Source organism: Oryx dammah, unplaced genomic scaffold (genome assembly GCF_014754425.2).
Source record: "Oryx dammah isolate SB20612 unplaced genomic scaffold, SCBI_Odam_1.1 HiC_scaffold_17, whole genome shotgun sequence".
Taxonomy (NCBI): Eukaryota; Metazoa; Chordata; class Mammalia; order Artiodactyla; family Bovidae; genus Oryx; species Oryx dammah.
In genome coordinates this window covers 61,625,928-61,649,967 of record NW_024070201.1, presented here as the reverse complement: position 1 = coordinate 61,649,967, position 24,040 = coordinate 61,625,928, and the positions used below count along the sequence as shown (strand labels likewise).

The 24,040-nt window shown below is 39.0% G+C and overlaps 1 protein-coding gene across 6 annotated transcripts in view; it reads right to left on the bottom strand.

Moving 5' to 3' along the window:
* Positions 1–24,040, bottom strand: part of HIPK3 (homeodomain interacting protein kinase 3) — an 84,119-nt gene that overhangs the window by 25,387 nt on the left and 34,692 nt on the right. For all 6 annotated transcript variants that reach the window (XM_040258974.1, XM_040258976.1, XM_040258979.1 and 3 more), the window contains exon 3: positions 728–851. In XM_040258974.1, the coding sequence (XP_040114908.1) occupies positions 728–851 (124 nt within the window). The remainder of the gene's footprint in view (positions 1–727; positions 852–24,040) is intronic.

Here is a 24,040-nt window from a genome sequence, read left to right as displayed (position 1 = left end):
CTTTCTATTAAGGGAGGCATGCTATAAAACCCTTTCAAAAAGTGAAGAAGACAAGTACTTCAAACGACAATCTTTGTAATAAAAACCAAGAGAATAGCAAACAATATTGTCTAGTAGCTTAGAAAGACTAATGAATATACCTGAAAACCACCATAAAAAGTGTGTAATGAGGTGACTCGCTGGATTCTATGGAGAATCATTTCAAATAATCTTAAGCTAGACTTTTAGCACCATCAAAAACAGTGAAAAATACTAAACAGGGGTCAGGTGACTGAGTTATTTAAGACCAACAAAAGGTGCTGGCTCAAGACCAGTAGTTACGATGTCTTTTATTTCTTGACAGGCTGACATTGCATCCATCACCAAAATGTGTCACCCAGGCAAAGCATTATTATTTAAATGGACACAGTCCAGCCCTGTGTATATATACCTACAATATAAAAATTGGGACTAAAAAAATTCTCCCAAGAGGTTTACAAAACTGGTTTTCAGGCATGTGGATTACAACTTTGTTTATGAAATTACAACTTGGTTTATGAAAACACTTTAAAAATCAGATTCTGTTTTGAGATCTTGAATTTCAATTCCGTAAGATCCCTGGTTTTGCCATTTTATTCTAACAAGAGCTTCACACGTATTGTATGCCTAGGGAAATGTATTCCTATAAGTCTACTGTTTTTCCATACATTCTACCAACTCCACTGGATTATCATAACAGTTCTGTTACCTGGTCGTACTCCAAGGCTCCTGGGTAGAGAGGCCATCCAAGGAATAATTCTGCAATCACGCATCCCAGTGACCACATGTCTATGGCTTCACAAAATGGCAACCCCAATATAATCTCTGGAGCTCTGAAATTCAAAAAATTTAAAAAATGATTGCAAAATTATCCAATTCATCTTATATTCAAAGAAAAACTCATAAAATGAGAGAAAAATCATCTAGTCACAGTAATTCATCATTTTTCAGAACTCTTTCAAACCTAACAATAATCCTGAATTAAACTTAAAGGGATGCTATGAATACAATGGGGAGCTTCCTGGGTGGCTCAGCAGTAAAGAATTCGCCCGCAGGAGATCCAGGTTTGATCCCTGGGTTGGGAAGATCCCCTGGAAAAGGAAATGGCAACCCACTCCAGTATTCTTGCCTAGAAAATCCCACAGAGGAGCCTGGCGGGCTACAGTCCATGGGGTCACAAAGAGCTGGACACAACTTAGCTACTAAACAACAACAACATGAGAACAACACTGCGATGATAAAATATCTATACTTAATCTAAATTTTATTAACATGACAGTAAAAAAAAAAAAAGGAAAAGCGTAGATCTTGTTTTTTGAGACAACAGCAGAAGTCACACACTAGAAAGAGACTGACAGATTATCAGATACACACACCATGACATCAGCAGAGCTGAAAGCCAGACGCTGAGAGGCAAGACGCAAACCAGACCAGACCAACCCCGAAGACCAACCACGGATCTAGGCCGAGGCCTTCCTTCAGAAGATAATGATAAAACTGGGTTATTTGTTCTCCAAAACAGACAAGACCAAGTTCACCATATTCTGCCTTAAAGGGCAGAAAACTACAGAGTACATCAAAACAGTTGAAAAGCATTTTAGCACTTAAAGAGCTTTGATTATCTGGAAAATGTATTCCATGAAAGATACAATTCTCAGATAAATTACGTTGCTACTTCCATGACTTTCCCTTAAGAAAATTAACATTCTAAGAGAAGTTTCACATACAGTTCTCTAATTCCAAAGTTATACAATCATGGTTATCCTGAACAATCTCAATGGTACAGAGAAGTTATAAAAACAATACAATAAATACTTTTTTCCTTATTGTATAAAACCATTTCTACTACTGAGAGTAATTTGCCAAATAATGGCATGCTTTGTATTTCCTTCATACAAGATTACATTAATCACAACACAATCATCAAAGTCAGGAAACAAATATTGATATATTTTCACCAGCTAAGCCTCAGACTCGAAGTTGGGCCAATTGTACAGATAATGTCCTTCATGGCAAAAGAACTCAATTCTGAATCATGTACTGCATTTAGCTGTCATCTCTCTTTAAGTCTTTTCCAATATGGAAGAATCCCTCAAGTCTTTCCTTGATTTCTATGATCCTGGCATAAGATATTACAGGCCAGTTATTTGTATAATATCCCTTAGTATGGGTCTGTCTGACATCTTATCATTAGATCCAGGTTATAATCTTTGGGAGAAATGTTTTAAAAGTGATGGTTTTCCTTCCTCATTATATGCTACCAGGTGGTACAAAACTTTGCAGCACTACTGATAATGCTCACTTTGATTACTTGATAACATGGTATCTGATAGATTTCTTCACTATTAAGTTTCTTCTTTCCCCTTTGTAATGAAGTTTTTTGTGAAGCACTTTGAGGCTGGAATCCAATTTCAATTTATCCATTTATTTACCTAAGTAAGTATAATGGATTCCTATTTTATTCAATGGGTTACAATTCATTACTATAATTACTTATTCTGATGCTCTAAGTTTCCCAGACTTGACCAGTCGGAACTCCTTCAATGAACAACATGGGTCCTCATTACTATTGGGGTGACACTGTTCCCAGGATCTCTCAGTATACTTATTTAATACAGTTTAAAAAATTCCTTCTGCCAATTTTTTTTTTTTAATTTAAGAATGCTGATTGTAAAAAAAAAAAAAAAAGAATGCTGATTGTCATTATCTCCTAATGCAGTGGTTTTCAATCTTGGCTGCACATCACAATTTTTGTGCTGGCCACACCCATACCAATTAAATCAGAAACTCTGAGGATGGGACAAAGGCATCAGTGGTTTTTAAACCTCTCCAGCTGATTCCAATATATGACAAAAGTCAAGAAACAAAGCCCTAGACTCAATAGTTAAACCCAATGGGAAAGACAATTCCATCTCCTCCCTACAGTTCTTCTGTTCGAAATAAGTTCAAAAGATAATAAATTGCTACCATAGATTTGGGATCTGTCTATTGACTCTACTCCTGAATATCTCAGCTGTAATTAATATTTAAGATTCAGTAGATTCTTAATCCACAGTACTTGTTAAAAACAAGTAAGTGTCATGGGGAGATACTAAGAGGAATAAAAGAACCTTAAAACATAGTTATAAAAAGCCTTCACTCTTTTGACTACTTAACTCTGTAACTGTATAGATGTATACATGTAAATTATATTCAGATGTAATCAAATGCTAAACTACTACAGAAAGAAAAGGCTTACCCTAAATAATATTTATTATCATATTCACAAGATTTTATCTTTTGTTCACTATTTTATACACAGAACATAGCAGAAAATATGCACTCAATAAATATTTAAATAAGCCATGCCAACACAGGTTGATTCACACAAAGGAAAGAAAGCATCAGTGTGAAATGTGGGTCTGAACTAGGCATCGGAAGAATAAAAGTCTAGGCAGAAAGAGAGAGAAATGAGCACAAGAGTTTATAAAGTATATACTAACCTATACGTCAAAAGGTTCAAAGCAAAAGGCAGCTAGTTTCAAAAAGTATGGAGTAAATGAGATTCACTAGTAATAGTTAATCATGTATTAATTTGAATCCTAAAGACTTGCCAGTAAGACTAATAGAGCTATAGCTGTGTGTAAGGGCTTCATGGTTATTTTGAAATAATACAAAAAATTCACAAGACTTGAAATGGACTACTGTAGAAAATTTCAACATTGTATTTGGTAATGCAAGAAAACTAACAAAATTATAGTATTTACATACAACTTAAAGAGACACAAATTGCTTTAAATCTGGTCAACAATCAAGAAAAGAGTTCTGTCAAGTGGACAAAGAGTGATGAATTCCTTCTGCCATTTGCTACCATTTAGTGAGTGAGTCACTTTGACCGTGATAAGAATATAGACTTATCTTTTAAAAATCTTGATTACAAATTGTATAAAACCATTTCAAACACAAAATCTAAGATTCAAAAGTTATATTTAGGGAAGCAAACTCAAATATCTCATTTTTAAAAAAGAATTTTAATTGCAAACTTTATACAAATTCATTATGTATTATTGCATAAGTTTAAAATCCTGAGAAGCAGATGAGATGTGCAAAAAATTTCTTGGGGAGAAAATGTCTCTGAAGGATACAGAGGGAGATGAAGCAGGAGTAGCTGAAGAGAGCCTCAGACCTCGAGCAGTCCTGACAGCTGTGAAAGAGGGGCAAAGGAAGAATTAGAACTTCTATCCGACTGCAGTGCTGTTAAGAGAAGAGTCTTGGCAGGGTCAGTGGATAGTCTCTAAGCAAAAATTATCTGCTAGAGTAGGTCCCCATCAAACTAGCACAGCGTAGCTCTAGGGCCCCCAGTGTGCTTGGACACTAGCTGGGAGCAGCCCAGAAGAATGGGCCTCTGCCCAGCACTGCTGCCTTATCTAACAGGCACAACAGGTGGAGGCTGCCAGTTAATCGCTCTTCACAGCAGGTTCTCTTGAAGTGGATCCGAATGGCACAATTCCAAGGCTGCCACAGCCATCTTCCCCAAAGCTTTTGTATTTTATTTTGTAAAACAAATATCATAAAGAAAATGCAATACATTTCTTCACCAAGTCTGAGTCAAACGTACTCAAATTCTCTCCCGTTTACCACAGCATACCACAAAATGTTATATTTTCTATATGTATCATCACATGTGAAAACACCTTCAAGCATTTACAATCTAGATGAAACTGCCAGAGATATCAGAGCTCAGCCAGTCTTACAATACAGTAAATCTTAAAAATCAAACTACGTACAAAATAATATACCCAGCTGTAACATAATGAATAAAGCTTAGTTTTCTGAATGTATCTTAACTGGCTCTCAAATTACTTCTCTGGGCTAATTATACTTTTGAATATAAATGACCATAGCAGAAAGTCTGATTTATGGACGACTCTCAAAATAAACCTTGTGTTCTACACCTAAAGGAAATGCTTCCACCTCTTTTCTTATCCACCTAAACTCCCTTCTGAGCATCTGTAATGTGAGTGGTGTGCCAAAGATATAGCAGGGAACAGACGTGTACTTCTGTAGACAGGCAAGGCACACATTAAACATGTCCACTGGATGAAGAGTATAACTAAACCACTTTACCACTCTATAAATAATAACACAATTAGAAGGCAGGTGTCAAATCCACAAACAAATTCAAAAATTTAGGTTATACGGTAAGAAAGGCTATGAATAAATGCCATGTTTCCTTTTTTGCTATGTGACTAATAAAACTTACCAATATTCATTAAAACCACGTCCTTTTAATTTTTCTGAAGCCTTGAAATACTGATATAAAATCTAGGTAAAGTGGGTAAGCTAAAAAAAAAAATTTTTTTAAGTGGGTAAACTAAACTTCGAATGGTCCGTGGGTCTTTGCTAGAGAACTCAAAAAGAATGTTAGAGGTAGATAGTTCAAATAAGAACATGGTGAAATACTGTCACTCAGAAAAGGTGACTATTAATTGAACATTTTACTTCATTTCATTTTTATTTTAGTTGAAAATTCAATTACTGGCAGAGAAGCCTAGCCCTGTTGGGAAAAAGCATGTCTCAGTTCAAGAACTCGGTATGTCAAGTTTGAGAAACAGTTGTATATTCTCATAAGAGAAAGATGCCCTGGGTTATCCTGGCAAATGCCATTAGGCTATGATCATGCGATGATTTCAAGGCCGTCAAGAAAGCGGTAACCATGATATGGCTCCTAATCTATCTTTTCAGATACAGAAATACAACAGTTAGGCCAACTTGACTATTTAGCCTGCCTAATGTTTCTCACTAAAGTTAATAAAACTAGCATAAAGCTGATATATTTCAGTCTCTTGAGAGTTTAGTGACAGGAACAACCCAACCCAGGTCTGGTTAAGTCTAGGACACTGATCAAGTAATTTCTGAAATGACAAAACTAAAGCCCAGATTCTGATGATGCTGTCAGGGATGTCACTCAGTAAAAATGAGAACTACAGCTGTCAGGGCTTCTCTTGATGATACTCCTCTGGCGGTGGTGGTTTAGTCACTAAGTCCTGTCCGACTCTTGCGACCCCCTGGACTGTAGCCTGCCAGGCTCCTCTGTCCATGGGATTTTCCAGGCCAAGAATACTGGAGTGGATTGCCATTTCCTTTATATACAAATGTACAGCTACATGCTTCGCTCTACTTTTGACAAGAAGAAGACACCAGAGAAGAGCAGCACAAACTTGGAAAAGGTAAATAAATGGTAGACTCAATAAAGATAAAAATAATAAAATTAAAACAGTCTTCCTTGAGGTAGGTGATACAGAAGGTATTTCTAAAAATAAACAGTTTCATTAAGACATAATTCACATACCATACGATTTATCTGTTCAAATGGTACAATCCAATGGCTTTTGGTATATTCACAGAATTATACAACCATTAACCCAATCAACTTTAGAACATTTTCATCACCATCAAAAGAAGTCCTTTATCCATTACCAGTTACTCCCCATTTTTTCCAAACTTCTCCATCCCTAGACCACCACAAATCTCCTTCGTCTCTTTAGCTCTGCCTGTTCTGGACATATCATACAAATGGAATGGTACAACATGTGATCTCTTAGTGTGAGCTTCTTTCATTTGGGGTTCAACCATGTTGCAGCATGTACCAGCACTTCTTTTTTACTGCAGAATGATATTCCATTGTATGGGTATGCCAAACTTACTTATCCATTCATCAGATGATAGATATTTGGGTTGTTTCCACTTTCCGGCTATATGAAAAATGAAAAGTTAACCAGGAAAGGCCATGCCACCTCACCAGGCTTTTGAGCAAGAATGTACTCCAGGGCTGAAGAAGGTCGGAGCAGAAAAGCTCTACACCCAAAACAATCACTTCCTCAGAGAACTGACTGGTACAGGAAGAAAATGCCTTTGACGAAATATATATCCAAAAGGGGGGAAAGGGTTCTAGTGTTAAAGAAACTGCTGATTTTCAATGCAGCAGGCTTTACAATTGAGCTAATTCTGCGCTACACCTCTTTTTCAAACCTATAGGGCACTAAAAAATAATAACAACTTCTTGACCATCTACTGGGAACCCAATATAAAAAGAGCATGGGGTCATGGGTAAATTTAAGGGTAAATTTCATAAGAATGTTTTGCTATGGTGCTACTATGCAGAAAGTTCTGGGAAGACAAATCTTTGCGTCTGGTAAGGATGCATGACTTCAAACAATGAAAATCATCTAGAGAGAGCTAGATTTTAAACACTTTAGACACCTAGCAATCCCACCAAGTAATTTACCCAAGCCTTAGTATTTTCATTTTTGAAATGAGTTTTACTGATGCAGCATACTCTGAAAATTATCTGAACGACTAGGTAGAAGAATCTGTGTAAAATGTAAAACAGCATATACATTTACAAATTTATTCATACTCCCACTGTCCTAATTCACACCTCCTCTCTTCTCAAACCATCACCTCCTCCCCATCCTCATTCCTGACTGTTGTCCTTGCATCCAACTTTATTTGGCGGGGGTGGGGGGATATCTGAAAGAAACTTCTACATTCTCACCACCACATCTACTAGCCCACTTGCATCTGTCAGTACTTTTATCTAAGGCACCCATGCTCACTCACTGAAGTACATCATTCCACCAATTTCCCAGTCTCTCTCATCACCACTCTCTCCCTCCCTTCTTCCCTCCCTCCCTCTCCCCACCCCCCAACATAAAGATAGGACTATTCTATATCTCCCATTTTGAGAAAAAAGAAAAAACGTTCTTGTTTACATAACCTCCTTCAGCCATCATCCATTTCTCTGTTTCCCCTTAAACCAGGCTTTCTTAAAAGCATTGTTAAGAAAAGCTGCCTCCAATTCTGCCCCTGTCTTGAACTCAACTCTAATCAGGCTTTCATTACCCCATCAATCCACCAAAATAGGTCTTGTCAAAGTCACCATCAGCCCCTGCACTGCCACATCCTTGATTTATCTGGCTTGCAGCATCTGACACGGTTGACTGTGCTCTCCTGCAGTAAACAGTCTGCAGTTGACTGCCAGGACACCACTCTGCTCTCTTTACCTCACCAGCACTCCCTTCTCAGATTCCTTTCCAGTTCCATCTCATTTCCACAACCTTTAAATTCTGGGGTGTCCCAAGGCTGTCTTTAGATACCTGTCTTCTCTACCTACATTCACTTCCCTTAGGTGATCTCATACAATCACATGGTTTTAAATATCACCTTCATTCTTAAACCCAAATGTGCATCTCCAAACCAGACCTCTCTCCCCCAACTTTAGACTTCCCTATCCAACTGTCTACTCAATATCTCTTACTGTCAATTATTAGATATCTCAAACTGAACACGTTCAAAACATCTTCACAATTCCCTCCAACCCACTCTTCCTCCAGCCTTCCCGATCTCAGGAAATGACAACTCTATCCTCCTAATTTCTCAGGCACATAATTGGTGTAAGAATCAAATCTGACTCTCACTTTTCACAACTATCAGCAAATCCCATTGACTTTATCTTCAAAACAGATTCAGAATTTGACCATTTTGCCCCACCTTTACTGCTAAAACCACAATCCAAGCCCCCAGCATCTCTTGCTGCAAGCTTCCTAACTGTTCCTGGTTCCGCCCTGTCCTCTACCATCTACTCTCAACTTCGCAGCCAGAGTGATCCACTTAGTACCAGGTCACACCACATCACTCTTCGCCTCAAACCTCCTAGCAGCTTCGTCCTGCCTCACAGTAAGGCCAAATTCTTCACAATGGTCTGTACAAGGTCAGATGTGATTCTGCCCTCAGGAAATCTATTTAACATCTCCTACCATTATCCCATTTGCTTGCTCTGATTCACCTGTACGGGCCTCCTTACTGCTTCTGATCATAGTTGCTGCCTCAAAACCTTTACATTTATTAGGAGAAGGTTCCTGTCAGAGGGGAAAGCAGAACGCGATCCCTGCATTCTCACTTTGTGTTTCTGTCCAAAGACCGGATAGGAAGGTTTCCTTTGCCACCTCAAACAGAAGGATAAGGCCCTGCCAGCGCGTGTACTTACCTCTCCTCCTTTATCTTGCTTTTCTGTTGTCTACTGCACCTGCCACCAACTGATATGCTTCCTTATTATGTTTTCCCCTCCCCTACTAGAATATAAAACCATGAGGGAAAGAACTTTAATTTTTTTCAGTTCTATATTCCCAGCACTGAGAATACTGCCAGCATATAGCAGGTATTCACTCATCCGTTTGTTCAGTGAATTACTTGATCAAACAGAACAAGCTGTTAGCATTCTGTTATAAATATCTTTATTAAATACATGAGCCAAACAGGTATCAACCAAGAGACTTTGACATGCTAGCCACTTCACATTAGGGACAATTGAAATGTTTTGATTATAAAATAGAAGTCAACACAACTTACTGAGCTTTAACAGCAGCCAATATCACAGAAATAATTTTTAACACTTTATCTCACTTAAAGATGATGTTCTAAAAATAGATTTCTGCCTTGTTCCTCTGTTTCGTGATCAAAAATGCGGTAAACAAAATGTTCCACGTAAAGCAAAAGAACCCCTCAACTGAGTACAGTCAGTCCACAGAATCATGAGAAATAATAAATCGTTTTTGAAGCAACTAAGCTTTGGAGCTGTCACCCAGAAACAGATAACTGATACAGTACTCAAAGTTACCCAGAAAGTGATGGAATTGAGACTTCAAATGCCTTATTCCAAAAACCTTTCTCTATACTATACCATCTCAATGATAAGATTTTGTGACTGAAAGAAACACATAAAGCCAAACAAATAGGAAACCTAGAAACAGACACCAAAGTTACTTTTAACAATTCAACTAAAGTTATGTTCCAGCTTTATTTTCCACAGAATTAGAAGATACTAGGATTCTCTGGTGGCTCAGAAGGAAAAGGTCTGCCTGCAATTCAGGAGACCCGGGTTCGATCCCTGGGTTAGGAATATTGTCTGGAGAAGGAAATGGCAAACCACTCCAGTATTCTTGCCTGGAAAATCCCATGGATGGAGGAGCCTGGCAGGCTAAGTCTATGGGGTCGCAAAAGTCAGACACAACTGAACGACTTCATCTTCTTTCTAAGAATATACTAACTGACCTATGTTTGCTAATAGTTCTATGCCTTTTTTGATTAGTCTTTAGCTTTCTAGGACAATCAAATTTAAGAAGTATTATGCTGCCATTTTCTAAACCCAGTTTTCATTCAGTATAAATCCTTTAAACAGTGTAAATCCTTTAAAATACATATAAGGACAGCAATAACATCAAGCAAAAACAGTCAGCAAAAACAAGACTGGGAGTTGATGGTGGCTCAGATCATAAACTCCTTATTGCTTAATTCAGACTTTAATTGAACAAAGTAGGGAAAACCACTAGACTATTCAGGTATGACCTAAATCAAATCCTTTACGATTATACAGTGGAAGTGACAAATAGATTCAAGGGATTAGATCTCATAGAGAGTGCCTGAAAAACTACGGATGGAGCTTCATGATCTTGCACAGGAGGCAGGGATCAACACCATCCTGAAGGAAGAGAAATGCAAAAAGACACGTGACTGTCTGAGGAGGCCTTACAAAAAGCTATGAAAAGAAGAGAAGCAAAAGGCAAAGGAGGAAAGGGAAGATATACTCATTTGAATCAGTTCAGTTCGATTCAGTCGTTATGTCCGACTCTTTGTGATCCCCTGGACTACAGCAAGCCAGGCCTCCCTGTCCATCACCAACTCCTGAAGTTTACTTAAACTCATGTCCATTGAGTCAGTGATGCCATCCAACCATCTCATTCTCTGCTGTCCACTTCTCCTCCCACCTTCAATCTTTCCCAGCATCAGGGTCTTTTCCAGTGAGTCAGTTCTTCACATCAGGTGAATGCAGAGTTCCCATTTGAATGCAGAGTTCCAAAGAAGAGCAAGGAGAGATAAGAAAGCCTTCCTCAGTGATCAATGCAAAGAAATAGAGGAAAACAATAGAATGGGAGACTAGAGATCTCTTCAAGAAAATCAGAGATACCAAGGGAACATTTCATGCAAAGATGGGCACAATAAAGGACAGAAATTGTTTGGCCTAACATGGACGGAGGAGCCTGGTAGGCTGCAGTCCATGGGGTCGCTAAGAGTCGGACACGACTGAGCGACTTCCCTTTCACTTTTCACTTTCATGCACTGGAGAAGGAAATGGCAACCTACTCCAGTGTTCTTGCCTGGAGAATCCCAGGGACGGGGGAGCCTGGTGGGCTGCCGCCTATGGGGTCGCACAGAGTCGGACACAACTGAAGCGACTTAGCAGCAACAGAAGCAGAAGGTATTAAGAAGAGGTGGCAAGAATACACAGAAGAACTATACAGAAAAGATCTTCATGACTCAGATAATCATGATGGTGTGATCACTCACCTAGAGCTAGACATCCTGGAATGTGAAATCAAGTGAGCCTTAGGAATCACCTAGAGCTAGACATCCTGGAATGCGAAATCAAGTGAGCCTTAGGAAGCGTAAGCGAACAAAGCTAGTGGAAGTGATGGAATTCCAGTTAAGTTATTTTAAATCCTAAAAGGTGATGCTGTGAAAGTGCTGCATTCAATATGCCAGCAAATTTGGAATACTCAGCAGTGGCCACAGGAATGGAAAAGGTCAGTCATCATTTCAATCCCAAAGAAAGGCAATGCCAAAGAATGCTCAGACTACCACACCATTGCTCTCATCTCACACGCTAGCAAAGTAATGCTCAAAATTCTTCAAGCCAGGCTTCAACAGTACGTGAACCATGAACTTCCAGATGTTCAAGCTGGATTTTTAGAAAAGACAGAAGAACCAAAGATCAAATTGGCAACATCCGTTGGATCATCGAAAAAGTGAAAAACATCTACTTCTGCTTTATTGACTATGCCAAAGCCTTTGACTATGTGGATCACAACAAACTGTGGAAAATTCTTAAAGAGATGGGAATACCAGACTACCTGATCTGCCTCCTGAGAAATCTGTATGCAGGTCAAGAAGCAACAGTTAGAACTGGACATGGAACAACAGAATGGTTCCAAATCAGGAGAGGACTAAGTCAAGGCTGTATATTGTCACCCTGCTTATTTAACTTATAGGCAGAGTACATTATGAGAAACGCTGGGCTGGATGATGCACAAGCTGGAATCAAGATTGCCGGGAGAAATATCAATAACCTCAGATATGCAGATGACACCACCCTGATGGCAGAAAGTGAAGAAATAAAGAGCTTCTTGATGAAGGTGAAAGAGGAAGGTGAAAAAGTTGGCTTAAAACTCAACATTCAGAAAACTAAGATCATGGCCTCTGGTCCCATCACTTCATGGGAAAAAGATGGGGAAACAATGGAAACAGTGACAGATTTTATTTCTGGGGGCTCCAAAATCACTGCAGATGGTGACTGCATCCATGAAACTAGAAGGCACTTGGCTCCTTCGAAGAAAAGTTATGACCAACCTAGACAGCATATGAAAAAGCAGAGACATTACTTTGCCAACAAAGGTCTGTCTAGTCAAAGCTTTGGTCTTTCCAGTAGTCATGTATGGATGTGAGAGTTGGATTATAAAGAAAGCTGAGCACCGAAGAATTGATGCTTTTGAACTGTGGTGTTGGAGAAGACTCTTGAGAGTCCCTTGGACTGCAAGGATATCCAACCAGTCAATCCTAAAGGAAATCAGTCCTGAATATTCATTGGAAGGACTGATGCTGAAGCTGAAACTCCAATACTCTGGCCACCTGATGTGAAGAACTGACTCAGTGGAAAAGACCCTGATGCTGGGAAAGATTCAAGGTGGGAAGAGAAGGGGATGACATAGGATGAGATGGTTGGATGGCATCACTGACTCAATGGATATGAGTTTGAGTAAACTCCAGGAGTTGGTGAAGGACAGGGAAGCCTGGCGTGCTGCGGTCCATGTGGTCACAAAGAGTTGGACACGACTGAGCAACTGAACTGACTGAACATCAAACATGTACTTAGCACTAAGAACCAGGCATTGCTCTAAGCACTTTATAAGTATTAGCCCATTTGATGGACATGCCAATCCTTTTAACAGACAAAGAAACTGGACACAAGCATAACGAACTTGCCTAAGGGTCATACAGCTATTTTGAAGCATAGCCAGAATTCAAAGCCAGGTTTTATGGCTTCAAGATCCATAAGTGTTGCATGTTAAAATAAATAATCTCCAAGATTACTAAAACTATCAGACTTTTATTGTGCTCGAAGTCTTCCTACTCAGATGCTATACTTATCATTAATGTGTTCTTTTTTCTCTCTTTCAACATGTCACCTTTGATTTTTAGACTAACTGGGAAATGTGAGATATATACTTATGTGAAAAGAACTACAGTTGACATTTTACTTAGTCCTCTTCCTGATCTTTAAGCATTTGCTCATCTTATCCATAAATAATCTTTCATGTTAAATACATAGATATCTGCAGGACACTTCTCAGTTAAAATAAGGCTCTTATTTTGGCAGATGCTGTGTTCTAAAAGATGACTGCAACAATCTTTCACAAAAGCTATTGGGGAATGAGCTCAATAGTGTTATAGATGTGACCATCCAGTACGTGTGCTTACTAATAAATACAGCATCATGCACTCAAAAGGCCAAGTCTTATACTTAACAAAAGACAGCAAAGACCTAAAGTGGTTACAAAATACCAGTACTAATAAACATGTATTTATACAACCACAACAAATCTAGCAAAGGATACATACACAAGTTTTAACAGCAGATATCTTTCACGAATCAACCTGGAAAGGAGACCGAAGTACACATTTCCACAACACTGGTTTCTAAAACAAGCCTCTCCCACTATACAATAAAAGACTAATGTTTAAAAATTGTCAGTCAGCTAAATTTTATAGGAATTTCATGTTTTCTTCTAACATTACTACCATCAAAGTAGACCACATGGTCAGTGTTAAGCCAGTTTATTTCCTTTTATTATCAGGAATAACTTCCAACTGTGACTCTGAAGCTAGGAACACAGAGTCTCGGGAGGGAAAAACGCTGGAGATGGCCCTGAGAGGCTCTATACCGTCTGCAGGGGACCCCATGGAGAAGATGCCTCTAAGTACAACAGGGGAACTGGAAGATCTCCAAGAATCTTTCAAATCATAATGCAACTAAAATTTATGAAAATATGAAAGAACATTTGTACAACCAGACCTCTAACAGAAAGAAAACTTAAAATGTATTAGGGAGCTTGTTTCTAGCTTAATCAGCACTCGATTCAATATTCTGCAGAATGGTGCTTTTTAAAAAGAAAAACCACCAACAAAACCTCAACACTGACAGAAAGGCAAATAAGTTTTAAAAGAACCAATCAATCACTTCTAGAAATATTTTCTTTTTGAAGTCACGAATGTTTACCATGATAAGAAACTTGTTGCTATAGGCAATAACAAGTCTAGAGAATATTGGATATTCACACAGATTGCTTTCATGATTGTAACTACAACTATTCAATAACGTGATGAAATGTAATCAAAGTACAAGCTCTTAGAATAGACACTCATTCAAATGTAGCTTGAGTCGTAGGCTAAAAATACCACAATTAAAAATATCCTTATTGCAAGGGCACTTAATCTTTTAAGTATGCTGCACAATGCTCCAGATCAAAGCGCCAAGTACAAAGGACTGCAGTAATAATAAGTATCTTCAAAATATATTAAACGTAAAACCTCAGAGGTAGAGGATAGGAGACAGCAAAGATTTAATAGCCATTACCAATATGCCAAATATATCACTTAGACCCCAACATCCAAAAAGATGTACACATCAATGATTTGCAAACCTATGACTGACCAAGAGCTAATATTTTATAAAAGTAGAGTCAGAAATTTATTTCATTTACAGACAGTACTATTTTTCATGGGTTGGTTTTTTTTTTTTTTTTTTTTCCCCTGTTTGTTTTTTTTAACTCTTTGGCAGCACCTTGAGGAATGAGCAGGATCTTAAATCCCCGACCAGGGATTGAACCCAAGCCCCTTGCAGTAGAAACATGGAGTCCTAACTGCTGGACCACCAGGGAAGTCCATGTTTTGTGTTTTACCTATCAAGCACAGTAGGGAAGATCTTAAAATTCCATTTTACAGAAGAGAAAACCGAGAACACTGTTGTTAATAAATATCAAGAGAGAAAAGCCAAGGAGCTGAGTTGGTGCTATACTCCAGGTGATGAGGAGGGGGTACAAAACAATCCCGAACTTCTCAGTTTATGTGACTATGAGATATAGTTAAAATTAAAATGTATCATCAGTGGATGCCAACAGAAGTTCATAATCTATATGGTGTGTTTAAATCAGACAACAAAAATTATTTAATTGAAATTATTTAATTTGCAATTTTTCAAAAATATTGAAAATAACAAAAATATGTTTACTGAGCTCTGAGTAATCAGATTTTGTACTAAATGTTTTATGCTCATTATCTCATTAAATTCTAACAAAATCCTCTAAAGTGGGCACTGTATTATCCCATTGTAGCCATGAGGAAACTAAAGCACAGAAGTAACTTTCCAAGTTCTCTAAGTAAGTAGGAGGGCTTAAAAACATCACTGAGACCACTCAGTCTCAGTGAAAATCCAAGTTCGTCAACACCATCAGATAGATCATTTTATTTTGTGAAGTACTGCAAATGCATTATTCAATCATAAGACCATGCAGTAACAAGCAGGCAGAAGATTAGATACTGCTCACCAAGTGAGCGATCTCTCAGTCTGGTGACACATTTCTTAAAGGTGAAATTCTTAAATTTCACTTAACTCAGCAAATATATCACTATTTTTCTCATATTTTTTCTGTTATAACTTTTTAAGTTGACATACAATACAAAGAATTCTTATACACTCACAATCAGATTTCTAAACATTAACATTTTATCACACTTGTATTATCTTTTATATACACATACAAATATGATTTTTATAAATCATTTGACAGTTAAGATGCAAACACTGAATCCCTTTACACTTAAATGCTTCATTCAGTGTCTGCCTCCTAAAAACAAGGGGAGTCTCTTACATAGTTACAGCATGTAATTCCCGTCAAAACCAGGAAATTAATATTAATGTGATACTACTATTCAGATTTTGCCAACTGTCTCAATAATGCCTTCTTTCACAATAAACAATTTTTAAAAAATAAATCCTAGGCCCAAGTCTCTTTAGTTTCCTTTACCTGCGATAGTTTCTCAGCATTTCTGTGGTCCTTATGAGACTGTCATTTGTTAAGACTACTAACTAGTTATTTTGTAGACTGCCCCACAATTTGTGTTCAGATCAGTCCTGGGTGTTCTTTGGAAGGAATGATGCTAAAGCTGAAACTCCAGTACTTTGGCCACCTCATGTGAAGAGCTGACTCACTGGAAAAGACTCTGATGCTGGGAGGGATTGGGGCAGGAAGAAAAGGGGATGACAGAGGATGAGAGAGCTGGATGGCATCACTGACTCGATGGACGTGAGTCTGAGTGAACTCTGGGAGTTGGTGATGGACAGGGAGGCCTGGCATGCTGCCATTCATGGGGTCACAAAGAGTCGGACACGACTGAGCGACTGAACTGAACTGAATGTTTCCTCACAAGAAGGTTCAAGTTATCTATTTTCAGCAGGAATAGCACAAGAATGATGCTGCTGCTGCTAAGTCGCTTAAGTCGTGTCCGACTCTGTGCGACCCCATAGACAGCAGCCCACCAGGCTCCCCCGTCCCTGGGATTCTCTAGGCAAGAACACTGGAGTAGGTTGCCATTTCCTCCTCCAATGCATGAAAGTGAAGTCGCTCAGTCAGGTCCGACTCTTAGCGACCCCATGGACTGCAGCCTCCTCCGTCCATGGGATTTTCCAGGCAAAAGTACTGGAGTGGGGTGCCATTGCCTTCTCCAAGAATGATGCTATCTAACACTTAATAATACCCAAGGTCCAGTACTAAAGAAACAAGCAAACAAACAAAAAGTTACCAGCCTAAGAGTACTGGAGTGGGTTGCCATTGCCTTCTCCGAATAGGAACTATAATCAAATGCAAAGAAACAAAAAGAGGAAAAATTAACAGAGGCAGCCCTAATTATCGAGTTATTGAAATAATAACAGGCACCTTAATGATAAAACCTGTCCAAGAGAATGAATAAATGATAGACAGTTTCACCAAAAAAAAACCTGGAATCTACTTGTTAAAACAAATTCTTGGCATCTAAATACCATTCCCATACTTAAAAGGAAGTAGGGACCCTTAGAGAAATGGCTGATTCCAAAACTGAGAGGCAAAGTATAAGGGAGGCTTGGAAAACTTCTTGTGCCAGAAAAACTTATCAATAAAAAGAAATGATCTACTGATACAAGAAAAAATAGCAAAAATCACAAAATCCTTGAGTAAAATAAACTTTAGACAAAAGGTGTGTTCCACTGACGTGAAGTTCTAGAAGAGAAAAACTAATGTGTTGTGAAAAAATGAAAAGTCAAGATGGAGGGACAGAGAATGAACGGAAAGAGACATGAGAGAATTTTCTAGGATGACACGCGTGAATTTGGGTTACACATGTGTATGCATTTGTCAAAATTCAATGGGATATAATGCTTAGATTTGTGCATTATACTATATAAAAAATCTCCTTACAAAAAAAGAACCACAAATAAATAGTAAGCTATTTTATGAGTAGCATGCGTAAGTGTATAATGGTACTGTGTGCAGACATCTATAACTTTGAACTGTCTCGTGAGAAAAGGATGGAATGATAAATGGACAGAGGGAATATCTGTGATAAAGCTATGTAGCAAAATCTTAATTACAGAACCCAAGTAGTGAGCATATGCATGTTCACTGTAAACCCTTTCACATTATTTGTAAGTCTGAAAAGTTTTAACAGTAAAATATAGAGAAGAAAGGGAATTTATATAAGGCTAGGCAGAATTATACATACACACAGACATCAATTGCTTAAACCAAAGAAAAACCCGTAAGGGTACCCTTCTGGGTACATACCCATCATGTATGGTATGAAGGACATACCATCATCAAAGGAGCCAATTCCCTGTAGAAATAATGGTCACCAGATTGTAACATCTTTAAAGCTCTGAAAGAAAATAACTCCCCAAGCATTCCCAGGAAAGATGTCTATATTTCAAAACTGAAAGCGTCTTTTGCAGGACTGACACATTCTGCAATTCATGTAGAAGCCTCTGAAGAACAGAAGGAGGACGCACACGGTCAAGCGTGGTAATGACACCGTTACACTGGCCCACGAAGAGACGGAAGAACGATGAGTGCCAAGCAGATGCCCTCACGCAAGCTCGCCTGCTTTGTGACAAAACCCCTTCCATGCGGTGGAATAATAAATGTGGCTCACTTAAGGGACAGCCATGTGGAGCAAAATGGGCATTAATTTTCCCACTACCCCAAAGAATGGCTGAATTAACCATTATGAACACAAATTCAGCTACTTTTCTAAGATCTCACAGGCTCTGCTTCAAAGAATAAAGCAGCACATATACCCAGTGCAGGCCCACAGGGGATAATTAGGGAGACTTATTACCTTGTTACCACTACACATTTCCTTTAAACCATACACTGTTTTTAAGAGTAGCTTCTACGTATAAAATTGTCCTAAGACTGTATTAATTGCTTTACATGCATTATGGAGTTTCACTTTCATAAGACTCTTTGAGATAGCTAATATTTTACATATGGGTAAACTAGGCTCAGAAAGGTTAAATAACTTGCTCTAAGTGATACAATAAAGTAGCAGAGCTGACGTTATGAACCTATGAATAAATAATTTGGCATTATTTAGCAGACATAAATATAATGTTTCATTTGGTTTTTTTGACTAAAATCCTGTCATTCCTTGCAACACTCTTTTAATGCCTCATATGAACCACTAAAAAGTATTTCCTCATAAGCCCTAAAAAGAAAGACCATCATATCTAACATACTACATCGTGTTTAGAATCTTGTTACTAATTCAATGGCATTCTCTCTGAAGGACTTATGTTAATGAAAAGCAAGTTAGAGCAAATAAAATCTTTAGAAGATTCAAACACACATTTCTGTCATATTACAGTTTCACCACCATATTATTCAAATGAGTTTATTCAGTGAGTTTATTCCTTTTAAATACTTCTAATATGCAGATGACACTAACTATCCTCATGGCAGAAAGTGAAGAGGAACTAAAAAGTCTCTTGATGAAAGTGAAAGAGGAGAGTGAAAAAGTTGGCTTACAGCTCCACATTCAGAAAACGAAGATCATGGCATCTGGTCCCATCACTTCATGGGAAATAGATGGGGAAACAGTGGAAACAATATCAGACTTTATTTATTTGGGTTCCAATATCACTGCAGATGGTGACTGCAGCCATGAAATTAAAAGACACTTACTCCTTGGAAAAAAAGTTATGACCAACCTAGACAGCATATTCAAAAGCAGAGACATTACTTTGCCAACAAATGTCCATCTAGTCAAGGCTATGGTTTTTCCAGCGGTCACGTATGGATGTGAGAGTTGGACTGTGAAGAAAGCTGAGTGCTGACGAATTGATGCTTTTGAATGGTGGTGTTGGAGAAGACTCTTGAGAGTCCCTTGGACTGCAAGGAGATCCAACCAGTCCATTCTAAAGGAGATCAGTCCTGGGTGTTCATTGGAAGGACTGACGCTAAAGCTGAAACTCCAGTACTTTGGCCACCTCATGTGAAGAGCTGACTCACTGGAAAAGACTCTGATGCTGGGAGGGATTGGGGGCAGGAGGAGAAGGGGACGACAGAGGATGATATGGCTGAACAGCATCACTGACTCAATGGACGTGAGTTTGGGTGAACTCCGCAAGTTGGTGATGGACAGGGAAGCCTGGCGTGCTGCAATTCATGGGGTCACAAAGAGTCAGACACAACTGAGCGACTGAACTGAACTGACTGAAGGGTATTTTGTTTGAAAATGATACCTGTTTTCAGATGGCTTTTGCAGTCACTGATTGTCAACTTCTACCATTATGTTTTACTGTTTACAAGGATGATTTACTATTACTTTGTTATTTCTCAAAATCAAATATAACCCTATTACATACATATTACATACAGTTATTTATAAACATTGATATGACAATTCTCATTTAGGTATATTGGATTTCACTGGTCTCTTCTATAAAGTAAGATAGACTAAATGTCTATACAGCTGTTTCCATCTCTATTTGCTTATACATCCAACATCTTAATACAAATATTTTTATCTTTATGAACTGCTGCTAGGTCGCATCAGTCGTGTCTGACTCTGTGCAACCCCATAGACGGCAGCTCACCAGGCTCCCCCGTCCCTGGGATTCTCCAGGCAAGAACACTGGAGTGGGTTGCCATTTCCTTCTCCAACGCATGAAAGTGAAAAGTGAAAGTCAAGTTGCTCAGTTGTGCCCAACTCTTAGCGACCCCAAGGACTGCAGCCTATCAGGCTCCTCCATCCATGGGATTTTCCAGGAAAGAGTATTGGAGTGGGGTGCCATTGCCTTCTCTTTACGAACTACTGATGATTAATTTAGCTTTAGAGGAAGGAAAGGGGAAAATTCACATTTACTTTACAATCCCAGGGACCATTCTGCTACAATATGAAACAGCTCCCTACCACAGAGAGACTCCTGACGTAACAGAGATACAGGGCTCATGTTACCAGGGGTTGTACTATGAACCTATTGAAAGTTACCAAATGCTTCCTAAGCACAACATTCTATTCACACATTTTTAAAGTAAAGGAGTACATCAAGGCTGTATATTGTCACCCTGCTTATTTAACTTATACGCAGAGTACATCATGAGAAACGCTGGACTGGAAGAAGCACAAGCTGGAATCAAGATTGCCGGGAGAAATACCAATAACCTCAGATATGCAGGTGACACCACCCTTATGGCAGAAAGTGAAGAACAACCAAAGAGCCTCTTGATAAAAGTGGAAGAAGAGAGTGAAAAAGTTGGCTTAAAGCTCAACATTCAGAAAACGAAGATCATGTCATCTGGTCCCATCACTTCATGGGAAAAAGATAGGGAAACAGTGGAAACAGTGTCAGACTTTATTTTTGGGGGCTCCAAAATCACTGCAGATGGTGACTGCAGCCATGAAATTAAAAGATGCTTACTCCTTGGAAGGAAAGTTATGACCAACCTAGATAGTATATTCAAAAGCAGAGACATTACTTTGCCGACTAAGGTCCATCTAGTCAAGGCTATGGTTTTTCCTGTGGTCATGTATGGATGTGAGAGCTGGACTGTGAAGAAGGCTGAGTGCCGAAGAATTGATGCTTTTGAACTGTGGTGTTGGAGAAGATTCTTGAGAGTCCCTTGGACTGCAAGGAGATCCAACCAGTCCATTCTGAAGGAGATCAACCCTGGGATTTCTTTGGAAGGAATGATGCTAAAGCTGAAACTCCAGTACTTTGGCCACCTCATGTGAAGAGTTGACTCATTGGAAAAGACTCTGATGCTGAGAGGGATTGGGGGCAGGAGGAGAAGGGGACGACAGAGGATGAGATGGCTGGACGGCATCACAGACTCGATGGACGTGAGTCTGAGTGAACTCCGGGAGATGGTGATGGACAGGGAGGCCTGGTGTGCTGCGACTCATGGGGTCGCAAAGAGTCGGACACGACTGAGCGACTGAACTGAACTGAACTGATCCCTTTTTTGATTACTTTATCAGTGTCGTCCAATTGTGTACAACTACTTCAAGGCCAAACGTATGCCATAATTTTTTTTTGCACGGGTACTGCACAGGGTCTTCATTGCTGTGCATGGGCTTTCTCTAGTTGTGGTGAGCAAGGGCCACTCGTGGCCGTGGCGTGCACCCTAGAGCCACGTTCTCTGCAACAAGAGAAGCCCAGTGGCCTCCAGGGTGCACTGGCACAGGCTCCAGCAGCTGCGGTGCACGGCTTTAACTGCTCCACAGTATATGGGGTCTTTCTGGACCAGGGATCAAACCCATGGGCCCCTGCATTGGCAGGCAGATTCTTATCCACTGTACCACCAGGAAAATTCATGCCATAATCTTGATGTCACTGAAATTAGGTTTCCAAAAGGTCACTATTTTGTAACATTTGCTGATCAGAACTGAAGGAGTAAAAAAGAACAAAGTAGTTTTAAAAATAAAAAAAGTCTTCTAGCCTATCTGTGTGTACACAATCCTGTGATCTCTGAAACCAATCCACAACACATCTCTAACAATTCAGGATAAGAAGAGTAAGAGGCAGAGACTACAGGTTTAAAAAGTCAATGACTAATCTAGTACCGAAGTCCAGACCAGAACAAAGCAGTGAGAAGAACATAGCAAAATTAACATATGAAGATAATAGGATTTGGTCATAAAATGATTAGATACATAGGACAGAAACATCCAATGGAAATGGTTCTTTCAATAATTCTGATATGCAATAAGGGAGATGAGAAGCCTTGGGATAAAGAGGAATCATTTGAACATGAGTTAGTAATACCCAGAGACTGTCCAAGGAGGTAACTGGAAACAAATTAGGTGTTCAAAGGGAGATCAGTACTACAGGAAGGTGTTTCAAAATTTACCACACAACAAACAAATTGAAGTCATGGGAGAGAGTAAGGTCTCCAAAAGGCAAGTATATTAAAAGAGAAAGTGGCCCAGACTGAACCCTGGGAGGTGTACTCATTTAAGAGGTATAAAAAAGAACAAAAAAGCTAGCCAAGTGAAAGAAGAATCTGAGGGTTATGATGTTTAGGAAACTAGCAGAGAACATTTCAATAAACATTTCAATAAAATAAAGCACTAACAGCATTGAAAGACAGAGGTCCAGCCAGATGTGGACTTCTAAAAAAAAAAAAACCCTCAAATTTGGTGGTTAACAAACAAGTCGTCAGTGTCCTCCGGCACAGGAGTTTCAGGAAGATGAAGGGAAATCTCTGGAGAAGGAGCACAGTAAACAGACAGGCTGAACTGTGCTCAGATCACAGCTCTGCAGTTAACTGTGTACCACTGGGCAAGTTGCTTAACATATCTGAATCTCAAATCCCCTATCTGTCAAATAAAGACAACACTACCACTTACCATGATTGCTACGAGGGTAAAGGGTAAAAGTTTTCAGCACAGTGGCTGGTACTAAGCCATCAATAAATATTGTTTTTATATGAACTCTGTTTATTTGGACATTCTCATTCTCCATATAAAAGAGTATCTACCAGTATAACACATGACAAAGAAGACGTACATGCCGCTGCTGCTGCTAAGTCACGTCAATCGTGTCCGACTGTGCGACCCCACAGACGGCAGCCCACCAGGCTCCCTCGTCCCTGGGATTCTCCAGGCAAGAACACTGGAGTGGGTTGCCATTTCCTTCTCCAACGCATGAAAGCGAAAAGGGAAAGTGAAGTCGCTCAGTCATGTCCGACTCTCAGCGACCTCATGGACTGCAGCCCACCAGGCTCCTCCATCCATGGGATTTTCCAGGCAAGAGTACTGGAGTGGGGTGCCATTGCCTTCTCTGGAAGAAATACATAAAACTTTTTAAAACGTAGTGAAGAGTGAAGGTAAAATTTAAATGATTTTCTTTTTTGCCTATTTACAGCTACAGCTACCAATCAAAAAACAAACAAACAAACAAACAAATGCCCTCGTGATGACAAGAATGTGAAGAAAAGGACATTTTCACACGTTATTGGCAAGACTGTAAACTGGAACAAGACAACATTTCTGAGAGGAAATTTGGCAGTGCCCAATAGCACAATGTTAATATCCTTTGACCCAACAAGTCTCCTTCTAGAAATGTTGTGGAAATAAACCTACTACAAGCGTCCAAGGACTTACAAGAAGGTTCCCTATAACAATATCAGAAAACAAATGAAACATACACCACAGAGAAGTGCTTATAAAGTATAAAACATATTATAAAAATTACAAGGCAGAGTCACAGTAAAGAGGGAAATTGTTCCTGTTTTGCTTCTTGGCCTTCTCTATTATTGAATTTTTTTCTGACACAGAGCATCCATAACTAATATAATTTTAAAAACATTAAATCAAAAAATTTTTAATTAGT